General features: G+C 42.1%; 1 protein-coding gene across 2 annotated transcripts in view; it reads right to left on the reverse strand.

The window, feature by feature from the left end:
* The window catches only part of DHX35 (DEAH-box helicase 35), a 53,684-nt gene that overhangs the window by 10,960 nt on the left and 25,643 nt on the right, over nt 1-17,081 (reverse strand). For both annotated transcript variants that reach the window (XM_067554404.1, XM_067554403.1), the window contains exons 13-20: nt 16,290-16,414; nt 15,053-15,107; nt 9,803-9,898; nt 8,287-8,381; nt 7,595-7,672; nt 6,366-6,495; nt 5,514-5,595; nt 4,664-4,735 (exon numbers count right to left, since the gene is read on the reverse strand). In XM_067554404.1, the coding sequence (XP_067410505.1) occupies nt 4,664-4,735; nt 5,514-5,595; nt 6,366-6,495; nt 7,595-7,672; nt 8,287-8,381; nt 9,803-9,898; nt 15,053-15,107; nt 16,290-16,414 (733 nt within the window). The remainder of the gene's footprint in view (nt 1-4,663; nt 4,736-5,513; nt 5,596-6,365; nt 6,496-7,594; nt 7,673-8,286; nt 8,382-9,802; nt 9,899-15,052; nt 15,108-16,289; nt 16,415-17,081) is intronic.

Consider the following 17,081-nt stretch of genomic DNA (forward strand, 5'->3'; position numbering starts at 1 on the left):
CTTGGAAGCCTGGGGCATGCACAGGCCCAGGGAGCGAAGCGTGGCCCTGGAGTCCTTCAAAACCATGCAGCTTCGCATTGGTCTGATCGGAGAAAAGGGCTGACCCATCGAAGGGGAAGTCCTGGATTGATTGCTGCACCTCCTGGGACAGGCCTGAGGATTGCAGCCACAAGCACCTCCTCATGGAAATGGCAGAGGCTATGGCCTTACCCGCCGAGTCAGCAGCGTCACTGGACGTTTGGAGCGCTGCCCTTGGCGCCGTGATTCCTTCATCCAGAATGGTGGTGAAGTCTGCGGCCTGGTCCTGGGGCAGAGCCTCAGCAAACCACCTGAGGGAGTCCCACAAATTAAAATTATATCTCCCCAGGAGGGCCTGATGGTTGGCAATCCTGAACTGCAGGACTGCTGTGGAATAAATTTTTCTCCCAAACAAATCCACAAATTTTTTTTGTCTTTGTTCTTGGGAGGAGAACCTGGCTGACCTTGCCTGTCCCACTGGTAGGCTGCATCCACCACCAGGGTTCCCGGGGCCGGGTGAGTGAACAGATACTTGAGCCCTTCGGCCGGACATAATACTTTTTCTCAGCCACCTTCGACATAGGGGCGACCAAGGAAGGGGTTTGCCACAAGGGCCTTAACAATTTTGAGGACCCTATCGTGGATTGGTAGGGCCACTCTCACTGGGGCAGCCACCGCCAGCACATTGAAGAGGGTATCATCGGCCTCCACTAACTCCTGGACCCCCAGCCCCAAGTTAGAGGCCACCCTCTTGAGAGCTCCTGGTGTGCCCTGAAATCCTCCTGTGGCACCATGTGGTGCTGGGAGACGGCCTCGTCTGGGGAGGAGGAAGAGGACTGCCGAGGCACGTCCTGTGGGTGCTCCCCTGCCTGCCGAAGGGATGCATCCATAGAGGGTCCCTCCATAGGGTCTGACTCCTTGCCCGAGGGGCGGTGTCTATGGGCCTTCTCCTGTGCTGTAGGCATGGACTGCACCCCCGCTGACAGGGTGGATTGGGGCCCTGGTCCCATATGGATGCCCCATGGGGCCCAATAAGGCCATTATTGCGGCCATTGTCCCTGGGGCCAAACTGGGGCTGACTGTGCCACCTGCTGTGATGCCTTGTGGGGGTGCCAGCTGTCCCGACGACTGTCCCCCCTGTGGGACCCCGAGCTAGTAGACCGGCGGTGCCGTGGCCGTCCTCGGTCCCAGGTGCCAGGCCAGGGACTGTCTTCTCGATGCCTTCGACGTGGAGGACGACGAGGACCGCCTCTGTCGCCGCGAGCGGTGCCGATGGACAGAGGCGTGCTCCGAAGAGCTCTTGGTACCGGAGCGCCTTCTCAGTACTGAGGACTTGCAGCACCGCTTGCCCCTTGGTGATCAAGACCGGAGCCACTCCAAAATCCACAGTGCCGAGTCTGACTCCGGCGACCGGGTTCCACGTTGGGGAGTGCATGGTGCGGGGTCCTCGTATGGCGACTGGGTTCCACGCCGCCTTGGTGCAGGCGAACCCCTCGGTGCCTAGTCCTCCGACGGTGACCGGGTTCTGCGCCACCTTGGTGCGGGCCAACTCCTCGGTGCCAGGGATCTGGAACAGGAGCTATCTGAGCGCCACCTGGTGGACCTTGACCAGTGCCGCCTCTTGGCTGCCTCCAGTGCCGGGGACCGACGGCGGCGCTGAGAGGGAGACTCTGCATCCTGAGTTGAAGCAGGCCGGCTCAATGACACCAACCTGGAGCGACTGCTGAGGGAGCGTCCTTGCTCTACCCCCAGTGGCTGTCTGGCGGGAGATTTTCCTCCCTGTACTGGGGATCTCCACCACCCTTCGGGGGGGACTGAACACGGGCTTGCCCCAGGACACCGATCCCTTCTCCCTCAGCGGAGGGGGTGAAAGTGGAGGGGGTGTAGGCAAGGCCAACAAGGCTCTTGCCGCCTGAAAAGCCTCCGGTGTCGACGGCGTCAGCAGGGGTACTCTCCCACTCCCAGGAGTCGGGGGAGGCTCCCTGCTCGGAGATGCAGACACCGGAGAAGACTCGATGGGCCGTGGCCGGTGCATCTCCGCACTTGACCCTGCCCATACCGACGGCGCAGGGGAGCGTCTGCACTCTGCACACTGTCTCTTCTTCTTCGGCACCGGGGATGTTGCTCGGTGCTGAGTTGAACCTGGTGCTGGCGGTGCACTCTGCACTGAGGTGATGCTTGGTGCTGAGGTGGAGCAGGACGGCTCAGACGCCAGGCGGAACGCTGCCTCCATAAGCAGGGCTTTTAACCAGATCTCTCGGTCCTTCTGAGTCCGCGGTTTAAAAGCCCTACAGATCTTACATTTATCTTTCCTGTGCTTTTCCCCCAGGCACTTAAGGCACTGATCGTGGGGGTCGCTGAGCGGGGAAGCCTTCCTGCAGGAGGCACACGGCTTAAATCCAGGCGACCGGGGGATGGCCCGGCCGCTCTAAGTCCCTCAGGGACTTCTTATCTAACTACACTTAACACTACTTAACAACTACTTATAACTAACTAAACTACTTTGAATAACAAAAAGTTCAAAGAAGGGGAATAGTACTTGCAGAGAGCAAGGCTAGTTCCAGCAACCATCATGGGCGGAAAGAAGGAACTGAGGGGGCGTAGGGCCAGCAGTGCCTCATATACCACAGCATGCACGTGGGACTCCAGGGGGCACCAGAGCCAGCCCTAAGGGGTCTGCTAGGGGGGAAAACGTTCTGGGAACCGTGCACGGTGGCGTGTACTCACCTATAGTGGAATGGAATGAGCAATCACTCGAAGTAGAACAATATATCTTAGGCACTTAAAAGGCTCCTATTACGTCTAGTATCTTTAATGCCTCACAACACATCCTGTGAAGTATGATGATGCTAACATCCCTATTTTACAGATGTGGATGAGGCACAGAAACACTAAGCAGCTTGCCCAAGGTCACACAGGAAGTTTGGTGAAACAGGGAATTGAACCCACGTCTCCTGAATCCCAGATTAGCCCCATAATCACCATTCTTCATGATTTGTCTCACTCACACTCACACATATCTTTCAGGCTGTCCCCTACTGTATGCTTGAGGTCTCGCACCCAGATGCGAAGTACCCTGTTTTTACAACTTTAAATCCCTCCTTGAAGTGTGGTTCTAATCTGAAAAACAATGATTGCATGTTTAATTTCAGAGGGGTAGCCATGCTAGTCTGTATACAGCAAAAACAACCAGAGTCCTGTAGCACCTTAAAGACTAAAATTCCTGCAGGCATAAGACTGGGTCTGAACAGGGACTTGAAATGGTTATCTCATTACAAGAAGTAATTGTCACTGTTCACACATTCTCACCTTCTAATCAACAGTTGTGAATAGGCCTCATCTATTCTAACTGTATTGACTTTGTTAGCACTTGCCCTCCCCATTGTTGTCTCTTACCCTTGGATGTATATATATACCTCCTATCTGTGATTTCCAGTTCATGCATCTGACGAAGTGGGTTGCAGCCCACAAAAGCTTATGCCTGCAGGAATTTGTTAGTCTTTAAGGTGCTACAGGACTCTCATTATTTTTGCTGCATGTTTAATGGTACCGTCTTACTCAACAGCTCTGTTCCCTGTATGCATTCAGTCAGGTCCGCTGACTTTAGTGGCAAAAATAAGTTTACTACATTTACATTTTACTCCTATTAGAACCAGTTTAGGCTGAGTGATCTGAATTCTATTTCCAAATTGTGCATCAACAGAATTGATTGCTAAGTTCCAATCAGCAACACCTGTGCAAACCCTGTGCACAAGTGTCATTGAGGATACAATTCAAAGACAATGAAGTTGCACAGGTGTCACTGACAGCCTAATTTAGTCTGCAGAGTTTTTATCAGTAGTGATTATGCACAAGCTTGCAAGAATCTAGCTTGACTCCAGGAACCCAGGCTGCATTTGCTAGGCTGACAATTAGAAAAACATTTTCATTTGTTCACTGAGCACTTTTTATATGAAAATCAATGTCACACAACTAACTTGTAATATCCTAAAAGAACATGAGACTAGAACCACATTTTAAAACCCACTTCTTCCATAAATCCGTCTACACTGCCACACCTTTCTTTACCTGAAGCATTTTGTCTCTTCCATTTTAGATCGTAAACTTCCTGGAGGAGAAACAGTATCCCAGTGTGCCATGTACCTTTACCGCACCATATAAATGTGTAATAAAAGTAACTACCACCTCTTGTATTGTTAAAATATGTCTTTTCAGTGGGATGGCCTCTTAGCCTCCTAATTAACCACCACATCACTGAACTAAGATAGTCTTCACAATGGATGGAGGGTCTCTTTTAGGGAGCAATTCCTGTGCATGAGTTTGCCTGCAGCACAAGGCTTGGGATTCCGTTTTTTATTAGGAAGCGTCCACTTGGCTCCCCTCTTGCCTCCACAGCTCTTAATACTTTTTAATATGATGTTAATGCCACTTTTCCATATGCTCCCCACCTAATGGTCTTATTTGGGGGTTGCCTAAAGACTGCTGCAGAGGAAGCCTCTTTTGAGCTCACATTCTGTGAACCAGGATCTTCCAGGTGCGTTGCTGCACTGATGTAGAACAGAGCTATTAATGGGAATCGCCTAACAATACTGGATGTGGACTGCTTCCTGATCTAGGCAGACAAGTGAAAGCAGCTCTAGCTTACCAGCGAGGAGGTTTCTCTGCATACAGCACGGAGGTGGGATGGATGTGCAGTTCCTGGTCATCACGAATAGTCCTTTAAGAGAAAGTATTATTTCAGACTTAATGATTGCAAATTTATACTTAACATTTATTTATTGCTGACCTTTCAGCCCCCATCAAAATGCTAATAAATTTAAACACTGAAAGACCTGGAGCAAGTTAAAGAGGTGTAGAGTTAATGCACCAGCCTTTCAGTTGCAAAGATCAGGCCCAAATTCTAGCCAAAATCACCAGTGAAAAAGTTTGAAGCGATTATCCTAAGGGCTTGTCTACATGGGGAGTTATTCCTGACCAATTAACTCCATGTACAGACATTCCAAAATAAAAATATCAACAAATGGAGTTCAACAGGAACAGTTAATCCACTTTAAATTCATACCTACATCCTTCCAAATTAACATTTATGTACAGACAAGCCCTAACACTGAATGGATTTCTGCCCACATCACAAGAACGGGGTCTTGAAAGCTTGGATTAAGATGCATTGGAGGTCCTATGGAACTGAAACCTATATAGTACCTGCTTGCATTAACACATGAATTAGTAACAACTTACAATTCCCCTCTATCAGACTTACAGTCATCATTTAGACAACCAGAGAGGGGATAAACAAACAGCATTTGAAAACTGTTACATGTGTCATTGCAAAATCTCAATTTAAAGAACTGACAAAACTTTTCTTGCTCTGTGTATCTAGAGAAGTATCTATCTGTTGACTTCTAGATCTGTCATTTCAAAGAAGCATGCTTAAAAAAAAAAAAAAAAAAAAGGACAATTCTAAGGAATTACGTATATATACAGACATATTTTACCTATAAGCTCCAGTGGAGTGGCATTTAGCTGCATTAGCAAAGAAACCAGAAACTATACACCTCAGAACAGGATCTGGGTCACCTAAAGAAGGGAATCAACATGTTAATCTGCAAAGTGTATTTGCTAAACTGAAAGTTGATGCAATGACAAACAATCCCCTAAATACTGCTCTGTCATCAAAGGCAACTTTTGGGCTTTCAGAGAAAAGGCTTAAGACAAGAGACTCAGGATTTTTTATTCCCCTCCCTCTGGTTTCACAGTAAATCTCAATTACTGGGTAAAAACCAAAGGTGCCAGATTAACTGCCCTGGAAATAGTACTATAGCTACCTCACAAGGTGTAGTGAGGATTAAATGGTTGCAGCCTGATTTTTAGAGGTGATGAGCACTTGCAACTCCATCTGAAATCAATGGGAGCTGTGGGTGCTCAGCATAGCTGAAAATCAGCTCCAGTATGTCTATACCAGTGAGCTGATCGTAATGAGGTGAGATTTTCAAAGGTATAAAAGGGAGTTGGTGCCTGCCTTTTGTGCCTCTGAAAATCTCCCATTAGGCTATACCTTTGAAGTTATTATTAACAATCACTAGACAACACTGCTGCTATCAATGAAGCTATCAAGGTTTAAAGATATTCTAATTGTAAAAATAGGCTTAAGCGCTGCTCTTGAAAAACTATCATGCATTTTTTTAAATCTCAATTTTATTTAACATACGTTATTTTTAGGCTGACAAGACACATTATTTCTTGAAATATAGTAACAGAAGGAAATAAACTGACAGTTGAGCAACTCGATATTCAGATAAACTCCAACAGATAAGACAAAAAAAAAGTCCTAATTTTGTAGCTCCTACCTTCACTGGATTTTTTTGGTACTTTAAATTTGACAAGAAGCTTTTTCAGTTGCTCCCTCACAGTTGTTGCTCTAACAAGCCCTTTGTAGTTTAGAAAGTGTTCCTGACACCACTGAGAACTCTTGCTGTGCTGTAAAGCAACAACAATACAAGAACAGTTACAAATACCACAGTAAAACTCCCTACTGTTCCCCAACTACTGTGTTTTGTTCAGATATTTACCTATTTACATTGGGAAGTTAACTGCAGCCAGTCTGAATATGAACTGTCACTGCCTACACAGTATATTTCAAACAGAAATAATGACTTCCAATTCATAAACACATTTCCACCGCTTATTTCCTACTGATATATGCGAGTTATTTCTTGGGATGTGGGGGGGGAGGGGGAGGGAGGGAAATAGTGTCAGCTATTTCATATTATCATGTAAAAGTGATTCATCTCAGTACACATTAAATCTGAGTCAATTTTGTGGGTGGGGGGCAAGACATAAGTAGATGTCTTTGTACTTTGTTTTCCAACATGCACAAAGACAATCAGTTCACAATACATTTAAGGCCTGGTCTACACACTGTTTTTGTACCACTACAATAACTTTGATTAGAGGGCACTTTTTAAATCAAAATAGTAACACTGGTACAGCTCCTAGTGCGGACACAGCTATATTGGGGTACAAGGTGCCTTATATTAGTATAGATTATTACCTTTTCCTACATATATACTGTCCTGGTATAGTTAAAGATGTGCACCCTGTGTGTTCAGACATGCACTAAGGTTTCAGTTAAACCCCATTGATCACCAAGCACACTAAGACATTGACAAGACTTTATATATAATGATTGGGATTTTCAAAAGGTGCCTGCAGGAGTTAGTTATCCAAATTTTACTGAAATTCAAAACTATCAACAGAAAATAAATGAGAACATGAATTTCTCATGTTTCTTTGAAAGTCCCAGCATAACTGAAGATATGGATGGCTACAACTCAAGGCCTGTACATTACACAGCCACTGACTAAGTCTTACCAGCTCAGTGGGATTATGTGAACATCTCTGACAAATGTAGCCGTTAATTAATTAAACAAAAAGATATTAGACACGTGGGTCGATATCTTACATGCGTTCAAACCTCTAGGATTCTTAGTTTTGAGCATCTGGCATCAAAACTACTGGAACCCACCCTCTCCCCTTCTTCATCCTCAGGAATCCACATGTACTCTAACTTCCTTACTTTAATAAAAGCTTCATAAACATTAAGCATAGTGAGATGGTCTCCCTCTTCCACAGCAAATTTTCTATGTTTCCTGATCTGGAAAAGGAGAAGAAATACATTTTTTTTCAATGATCATTCCTGCTGCCCTCAGTTCTTATTGTTCTGAGTATTTAGTGACCTTTAACTCTTATCATATAAGAACTGCCCCCAGCCAATGTGAATGTTTCACTATTCAACATACTATATTTTTAAGGCGGAGTTCTAAAACTGAAATGCACAAAAGAAATGGGATTTACTTCCCGTATGTAAGGTTAGGCTCAGTACCTATGAATTAACCATTTCATATTAAATAATTTTATCAGCCTGAAAATAAATTTACCTTTTTATCTTAAAGGGAAGGTCAAAATGAACAATCGTCCTTTCCACACGTCCCAAAATTGACTAATACCAACTTATGACCCTAAAACTTCCAAACACTTCCCTGACCCGCTGTAGTACAAGGCCTCCATCATTAGCAGAGGATTGTCTGCAGGTTTCACTACCACACAGCTTCCTCTTTCTCCATTACCAAGCAGTCTGGGCAAAGGCAGAAATCCTCAGTTCCATTCTAGCACGTCAGACTCTGAAAGTCCTTAACAGATATTAATAACAGAGCTGGCAGACACTGAAAGATGTGGAATAGGTGAAGAAAATTATGAGAACGAACTTACAGCATGAGCCTTTTGGTTTGGAGGGAACACAAAGATGTTCTGAATCTGCATCATGGCAGCAATGCTCAAGATCTCTTGAGAGCAGCCAAAGTTTCCTGTGAAATAAGTGGTGAAAAAAAAAAAAGTTTCTTGCTTCCAAGCTTATGAAACATAAATACTACCACAAAAAAAAAAAAAAAAAAAAGAAAGGAGTAACTTACTCTTAAACTTTCCAGAAGAAAGTATCTTACAGCAGTGATGAAAAATTAAAACTTATTTTATTGGTAAAGGAGGGCTTTGCTGATAAAAAGCCCCTTATTGTAACATATGATGGGAAGCCTGGGGGGGAGGGGGGAAGCGGGGTGCGGGTGGAGAGGAACTTAGGAATTTCTCTGCAGTAGATCAGTCAGTCCCTGCAGCAGCAATCAGGTACATGCAGCTCAGCCATCACATCTGCATGCTGTCATATATAGACCTTAGAATCAAGGACTGGCAAATGCCTATTGTTACATTTTTGTCTGCACTTATACTAAAGTACAGAAATAAAGAATATGTATAATTTTTAGGTATTGAAGAGAGACCTTTGTTATGAAAGCCACTTTTATGTATTGGGCATACATTTAAAACAACTTTTCTCAAAAAGGTTTATTCCATCTTTTCCTTTAAGAGAGAATATGGCAAATTATGGAGCTTTTGAAAGACATTAAACAGCAACTCTGCCTACAGTACAGTATGGGCAGATTCAGTCCAATGCACAGCTTTGCTAATATAGCCTATTTCCTATATTTCATTCCTAGGGCCCTCTTGAGTAGGGGACACTGACTGTGAAGAAATGTATGTTGGTTCTGTGATGAATAAATATTTTTACTGGAGGCTGAACTAAAGATAATTTATTTCACTGGTTGCTTTAGCAGCATTTTAACCCAGGTAATCAGGAATAAGAGGTTAATGCATTAACTCACTATCCTGCAAAGACACTTACATGTTCTTAAAATTGTCCCCATGATTAGTCCCATTAACTTCAACAGGATTACTCTAAGTGCATAAAATTAATTATGTGTATGAATCTTTGCAGGATTGGGCCTCTTATTGTACCATTGAGCCTTACAGTTGGGAGCTATTACTTATTGTTTATTACCTAAGACGTAGCCTCGCGGAAGCTGAACAACTCTGTAAAAAATATTGCCCTTATCCAAAAGTATAGCCTACCCCAAAGCATTTTTCTGCTGGTATGGGATCAATTACTTTCAAATCCTGTAAGGTACATTGCTGCAATACCATGGGTCAAGAAAATAAATAGGCCAAGTTATACTAGATAACTTCAGAATTAGTCTAAGATTGCAGGAAGGCCCTGGAATGCACTCATAGTATCAAATGGTTTCTTGACTTCTTAACTATGTATCACACCAAAATGGACTATAGCTTCTTTTAGTTGTAATGCATTTGCTCTACTGCAGCACTGAGTATTATTGTCCCCGGTTAGACACTCTCTCTTACTCAGCACAAGACTATTGATGGCACTTTGCCTTTTACCTACCTGATTCCAACAGCATCTTTGCAAACATAGGGTTCAAAGGGAACTCGGCTATTCTCATACCAAGAGGTTCTGTTAGACGACAATGTTTATCCAGACCTGCAGGAATAATACTAAGTATTTAGAAAGCAAACCAAAATAGCACAGGAAATTATCTTAATCTCTGGTGCCATCAGCTAATATGTAGCAGAAACTCTCAGAAAAGCTTGTTGAGCTATCAAGTATCCAGTTGGGAAATCGGGAGCTCATACAAATACCCATTAACTTTCCTATGAGTCCTCGGTACTTTTTAGCAAACATTATGATACTTACATAAACACTGGCTTCTTGCCAGACACACAAGCCACTCGATCCATGACTAACTTCTCCTGGCATCTCCAGTAATTCAGGAAATATGGAACCACCAAGGTCAATGCAACAATATAATGGCCACATAAATACTCTTCAATTCATTTTGTATATCCCATTTGGAAAGCACTGAACCCTGCAAAGTAAGCTTTGTATGAAAACTTCCACCTACCCTTTTGGAATTTGCTTTGAAGTTAGAGAAAAAGAGCATTGATAAGAAAAGAAAAGAGTGAGCATGGCTAGCAGATACAGAACAAGTCTCTGGGGTGATAATGTGCCATTTTTCTGGGTCAGCTCTACTTGGCTCACTGACAAAAATAATTTAATACCATCAGCACTATGGCACGTACACTAGCCACAGAAACGTTAGCTGCAATCTGTTCTGCCTCATGCATCAGTAACTAAGTCAGCAGCTACATTCTAGCTCCAGAATGGTGATTGTTGGTGATGATGCACAAAACAGAAGGATGACAGTTTGATTTTCAAATTATTATTACTGAGCACAGTGTGATTGCATTTTACAAAAATAAAAGACTTGCTGCTTACAGTCTAAGACAGACACCTGCAGTAAGGCTCAGCCACAACCCACAGGATGAACCTCTGAACCTGGAGCACTGTAAATTTCTTTATGCCATCGGGAAGGATTTGACTGAAGAAAGTTCCAAGAGTAAGGAGCATCATGGAAAAAGGCACAAAAAGATTGAGAGAAGTCCATGAAGGAAGCAGTTGGGAAAGGAGAAGAATGAAAGAAGGTTAATCAGAGAAGGCAGAGCAGGCAGTTAAGAGTGCAAGGAGGAAAAAAGTAACACAGAGGCAGAGCTGTGCAAGACCTTCAAGATGAAGATGAGAAGTGTGGTCAGGAGACAGAAAGAAAGAGGAAGGCTCCTGAAGGGTGAATCGATAAGGGCAGAGTAATGGGCAATATGATTTTGGCTCAGACCACAATGCGTAAATAACCAGGTTTAAGCGTAACTGTGAAACACAGATGTAACCAACACATTTTGTAACATGTTTTTTCTGACCACACAGACAAGACAGACCAATAACATGGCTATACCACATAGAACTGTGATTAAACACGATTGTTTATATAGCGTAGATGGGGATAAGATTTTTTTAAAATGCCTAAGGGAGTTGAGTACCTAACTCCTTTAGGCAGTTTTGAAAATTGCTCTGGTCTTTAGTAGCGGCATTTGGAACAGGCTTGAAGAGGGCAGACATGAAGCAAAAAATGAGAAAGCGATTAGTCTATTTGATGGATGGTAGCATGGATAGGGGTTTATAGTGACAGGGAAAGAAAAAATTAACAGAATGTAGAGACACCAGAGAGGAAGAAGTGTCAGGTTTTGGCAAGAGCCTGACTGTGTACCTTGTGGGAGAAAGAGAGAGACTTTGTGAATCTGACTAACGGACTGAGCATAGTGGAAAAGATGGGAAATAACGTAACAGCAAGAGTACGCATGTAGGGAGAGACAGAGCTGTGAAGAGCCTTGACAAGGTTGCACAAACAACCACAGTGAAATGCTCCTCGTGCTAAATAAGCCTCCTCACATATTTGTAGAGAGAGAAAACTATGAAGTGAAACAGAGGCCAAAATGAGCTCTTCTCCTGAAACCTGTAATGTCTACACGTTTTAAACCACAAGTTATCAGTCGTTTAAAGCTTGCTTTAATATTTGGACTACATTATCACTAAATCTCCCTTTCTATGAGAAAGTGGGAAGTCATTCAGCAGAAATATTTCTGGTAAAACTGGATCTGATGAGCTTTTCATACATTCTACATATGTTTTCTCTCAGGACTGGGGGAAACAAAGCATTCCTTACATGCCCAACAGCTCCAAATATTCTGCAGCAGGCAGACTAATGGAATGTTATGGTGACATAGTTAAACACAAAGCATCAGGAAATGCAAAAGTTAAGATAACATTACCTATCACTTTGCAATTTGGTATAGATGATGCTTAGGTACTACTGTGATTAATGCCTTAGAAAATAATAATAATATTTAGTACACAGTGATATATTTAATAGCCTAAGCAGGAAACAATAGAAATTATGGTCCCAAACTGACTAAAGCATGAACCCTGAGGCCTACGCGGAGCCCCACTGCAGTCAACTGGGCTTCACATGGGAATACAGGTCTATACTTCTGGATCCCTTTGCAGTCTTGGGCCTTAATTTGCATCTCTTGGAGGCTTTTGCTGTGCATTTCAATGAGATGTGCAATTTGCATCTTCCTCAGCAGCAGTCCCTGCACCTATTAGGCTACATAGGAAAATTGTGCATTATATCACAAAGAGCTTTTAGGTTCTGCTAAAATCTTAGCAGCATTTCTAGCACTTCAAAACATGTGAGAAACCAACACAGAATATCTTTGCATCTTTCTGTAATTCTGTCCAAGGGTGCAGGATTTTTGACAGAACATCAAAGAAGTAATCAGGGAGTTTACCAACCTCTCCCTCTCAAACTCAGTCCTCCCTAAGAGGGTTCTGCTGTGTATCTACCCTTGCATCACACTTCTGAGCCAATGTGAGAAAACTGGTTTCCAGCTCAAAAGGGTTGCCAACAATCAGTTAGCTCACAAGTGAAAACTCCCTTCCTCCTCCTCCTCCTTTCACTGAATGGAATCAGCACATGGAAAAACATGGCCACAAAAGAACTTACAGCTCTAATGCTGTATGTCATAGTATGGTATCGATGACTGGGGGAAAAACAAACAAAGGCCTGTTGAAGCCCCAAAAGCCTGCACAATGCATTTCAAATTTACTGCCCACTTCCCAGTGTTTGAATTCAGAAGCACGTAGTCTTTGTTTCAGATACTTCTGAGATAAGCATAGGTTTGGTTTGGTTTGGTTTTTTTTTTTGGTTTTTTTTTTAAACTCCCTAGCTTTCTTGTCAAAAGTTCTTAATGTTAGTATGAAAGTGGCATCATTTTATTGCATAGATAGCAATGAAACAGCTGTCAAGAAATCCAGATTTCACAATTCTTATGTTAACAGTATAATTAGGAAATGCATGTTCCACTCATCCCAATACAAAGCCATTGCTAACTGTATTTATAATATAATTTTCTATGATCTGAGTGTTCTCTCAACGGTATTAGTAAAATACTTGAGACAAAAATGTAAATGTTTCTGATTTTTAATTTAATTGAGGCTGTTACAAAAGGGCATTACATAAACTAACTAAAAAGAAGAGAACTTTGAATTAGGTCTCCATGGTTTGTTATACTGGCTTTTTATCTTTCATGTTTGAAACTCATGCCTAGCTCAGATGGCAATACTTTGGACCACTGGGATGAACAGTGGGTTTGAAATCATGCCAAAACTTGGAGCCAGGCTCAAAATTGCCACACTAGACAGCATTGTACTATCAAAGGTACAGTCATGAAGCCACGCAAAATCTGGAGCATGTAATGAAACTAGAACTCTTTTTGTAACTATGACTGGATGTCTTTTAAATAATTTTTGATGAAGAGTGATGCTTAGGACATTCTTAAAATGAGAATGTCCCAAGGACATTCAAAGTGGTACTTGATTTCCTAAGAGGCAGGGAAGCACATTGCTTAGTAGTTGTGCATCCATCTTTCAGCACATTTGGATCTCTCTCATATTTTGCTGTCAGTTGTGTGTTTCTGTGTTGTTTTTTTTTTAATGATCTCTGTGTGAAAGGAGTTCTAGGATTTTAAAAATGTATCACATATGCATATCAAGGACAGACATTGACTGGCTCATCCCAAAGAAGGATTTGTCATTGAAACAAGAGCTCTTAATCAGAAATATGCTTCCCAAATGTGACTGAGGAATCAAGTAGCAAGGAATTATTTAAGGTTTCTAAATTCCATGGCCACTGCAACTATTCTGCCCATCAAAAGAATAACAAACCATTTGCTCCCAATACATTTTAATAAATTTTTAATCAAGTGAATGGGTTAAACCTTGAAAAAGTTACAGGTTTCTGTTACTGTTATAGCATGCAACACAATTGAAAGACACCTCCACTGTACCAGTTAAGAATTTCAGTGCCAAGCAATTTATCCATGTAGACAACTGTAGATTTGAGTGTCTAACTTTAGGTACTAGTCAACTTAGTATCCGCAACCTAGCTCCTAATGAACACTTCATAATATTGTAAAATCAGGAACACAGGAACTGCCATTGCGAGCCAGACCAGTGGTCTCTCTAGCTTAGTATGCTGTCTATAGCCTAGTCTATACTAAGGGGGAAATTCGGTTGCAGTTGACAAGAGTTACGCAAGTTACGTGGAGTAGCTTGTGTAACTTACGTCAACTGCCTAAATCCTCTTCTGCGCGCTGTTTCCACTACACTGCTCCTATGGGAAATGCATATCCGCCAACAAAGCGCTATGCTTTTTGGGAAGGTGGTTTTACTAAATCGACTTCTGGATTGATTGAGCGGGTCTTCACTTCCACTCAGTTGATCCGGATAAATCGATCTGACAGCAGTGAATTTGCCGCCATCAGTGTGTACATATCCTATGACAGTGACAAATACCAGATGCTTCAGAGGCAAGAGCAAGAAACTATGCAGTAGACAATTATGGAATAATGTTTTCTTCCTAAACCACAGCCGTTAAAGACTGGCTTACACTCTGTGCATGAGAGAGTTTATAACCTTTCCAAAACTCCTAGAATATTCCTGTTTGGAACAACCTGGGACAGGATTAGAAGGTACTTACAAGAGTGAGGTACATAGACAAAGTTGTAGACTGAAACCACAATAGTATCCAGTACAAATAGTATTCTCAAAAATAAAGGTCTGGTTAATACTAAAGTTAATACCCACACAAGCATTAAAAAAAAAACTTTGTAAAATACACATTGAGTTGGATTTGTTCTCTAAACATACTATGAATACAATAATGAAAGTGTAGCATATGCTCACCTCCTAAAGCATACAGCAGCTCTAATGCTTGCACCATAGACTGTGCAGGGGGTGGCTGTGAAGAAAAAATTGAAACAATTTTTTAAGTTGTCACTGATATGGGAATATATGAAATTTCCTGGTGAAAATTCTTAAGTCCTCCCCTCTTCAAGTAGTACTCCTGCATCAAAGGCACCAATTCTAGCCCTCTAGATTCCTTTCTTCCCAGAAGTAGCATTTCCCACCAGCCTGCTCCTACAGAATCGTGGACGATGTCTCAGAGCATCATATTATTTCCTCAGCTGACCAGCATGGCTCAACAGACCCACAACTCCAACCTCTCTAGAAGGTTCCAGCATCCCCACTATGATGCTCTCAGGATCTTGTGACCACACAGAATAAGTGCAAGCTAGAAACACAAATTTGGATTGTCCAACATAGTGATACTATTACAGCATCAGAACAATTGCTTCCTGAATTCTCTTGTATTTAAATTCTATTGTATTGGGATTATCAATGCAGATATAACTGGAAACATTACCAGGAGATTCACTAAACAAAGTCTAATGATTGCTACTTACCATTAGTTAATAAAAATGAAAGTAAATGCAGAGGTTTAATACTATAGATTTATCTTTTTCACTACTTCACTGAAAGGCAGTCACAATTCTACATTTTACAGATTGAGGGTTTTCGCTTTCTAAATTGTTCAAAGTTATTCTTGCTACCTCTAACAGGAAGTTCTCGGGTACAAACTGTACAACTGTCAAAAATAGTGGCATTTCAGTAGTGCTAGCAGAATCATGAAAAGCTAATACTCTTTCACAACATGGTATTAGGTCATCAACTGCTCCTTCCAAAGTAACAGGGTATTAATTAGCAGACAATTATCCCTGGATCTCAGACGGTCTGTACAGCACTTGCTGGTGGTCCACCAACAGCAGGTAGGTCACATAATATGGGATATCTGTCTTGGTTTCCAGGTGCATATATAGGCATCCAGGATCTTTATTGCAAAGAAAAGCCTGGTTATCTGTAGAATCAACAGGAAATAAGGAGGAGCCAGCCAAGCATGTAAGCCATTACTGTAGCTGCCACCGGAATGTTATACAATTACCATATTGATTACAAGGTTGACCATGAGACAGATAGTAAAGGAAGTGATCAACAAGCTGATATTTCTGTTATGTGGTGCACACTATGAAAAAGTTTGACAACCCTCGTAATACAGCATTTCAAACAGGAATCCAGGACTTACAGACAGGAAAGGGAACCTGAGCACGTTGTCTATTCCCAAAGCTTTCAGCTGTAAGATAACAGGGGCCAGGTTACTGCGCTGCATCTCAGGAACAGTGGACTGAGGCAACTTCTCAAAGTCTTCCTCTGTGGATGAAGAAGTCAAAGCTCCTTGGGACCATGTTTCAGATTCAAACACTGATTACACTGAGCCAATATTTCCAGTTTCAGTTTAGCATTGCTAATGGGAGTGTATATACTACTAAGGCGCTAACTTCAACAAAAATCACTATAATCATCTCTGACCACACTATTTATGCTATTTGAATCCTAGTTGGCAAAATGATTATTAAATATAAAAATAAAACTATTTAAATAGAGACCGTCAAGGTTGATAGGCTCCACATCTGACGTACTTTTTACATTAACTTTGTGATGACTTTACACACATTTTTCAAAACAAATGTTTAATCTTTTTATCTTAACAGCTCAGTGTTTCTAAGCAGGCAGACAGTAACAAACAAGTATGCACATATTATGAAAGCAAACATTTTTATTAAATGGAAAAAAGCTTGCAAAGGCTTTTTACAAAGAGGAAAATATTTGTTCACATTGGAAAGAATACCTCAGGATCCTTTTACTAATATATGTTGGCAATGAGCTTTTTAAAAGCATATACAGCATTACCATTTGGTTTTTTGTATTTTAACCCCACTTGCTTTTTGACAGTGCCTTTTTAAAAATATTTTCCTTATAAGGCCCAAATCAGGACAAATCTTTTGTATAAGGTCAACGAAAGATGTACATTACATTA

This window comes from Emydura macquarii, unplaced genomic scaffold (assembly GCF_026122565.2).
Source record: "Emydura macquarii macquarii isolate MOO-44397 ecotype Brisbane River unplaced genomic scaffold, CSIRO-AGI_Emac_v2 contig_1483, whole genome shotgun sequence".
Lineage (NCBI taxonomy): Eukaryota > Metazoa > Chordata > Testudines > Chelidae > Emydura > Emydura macquarii.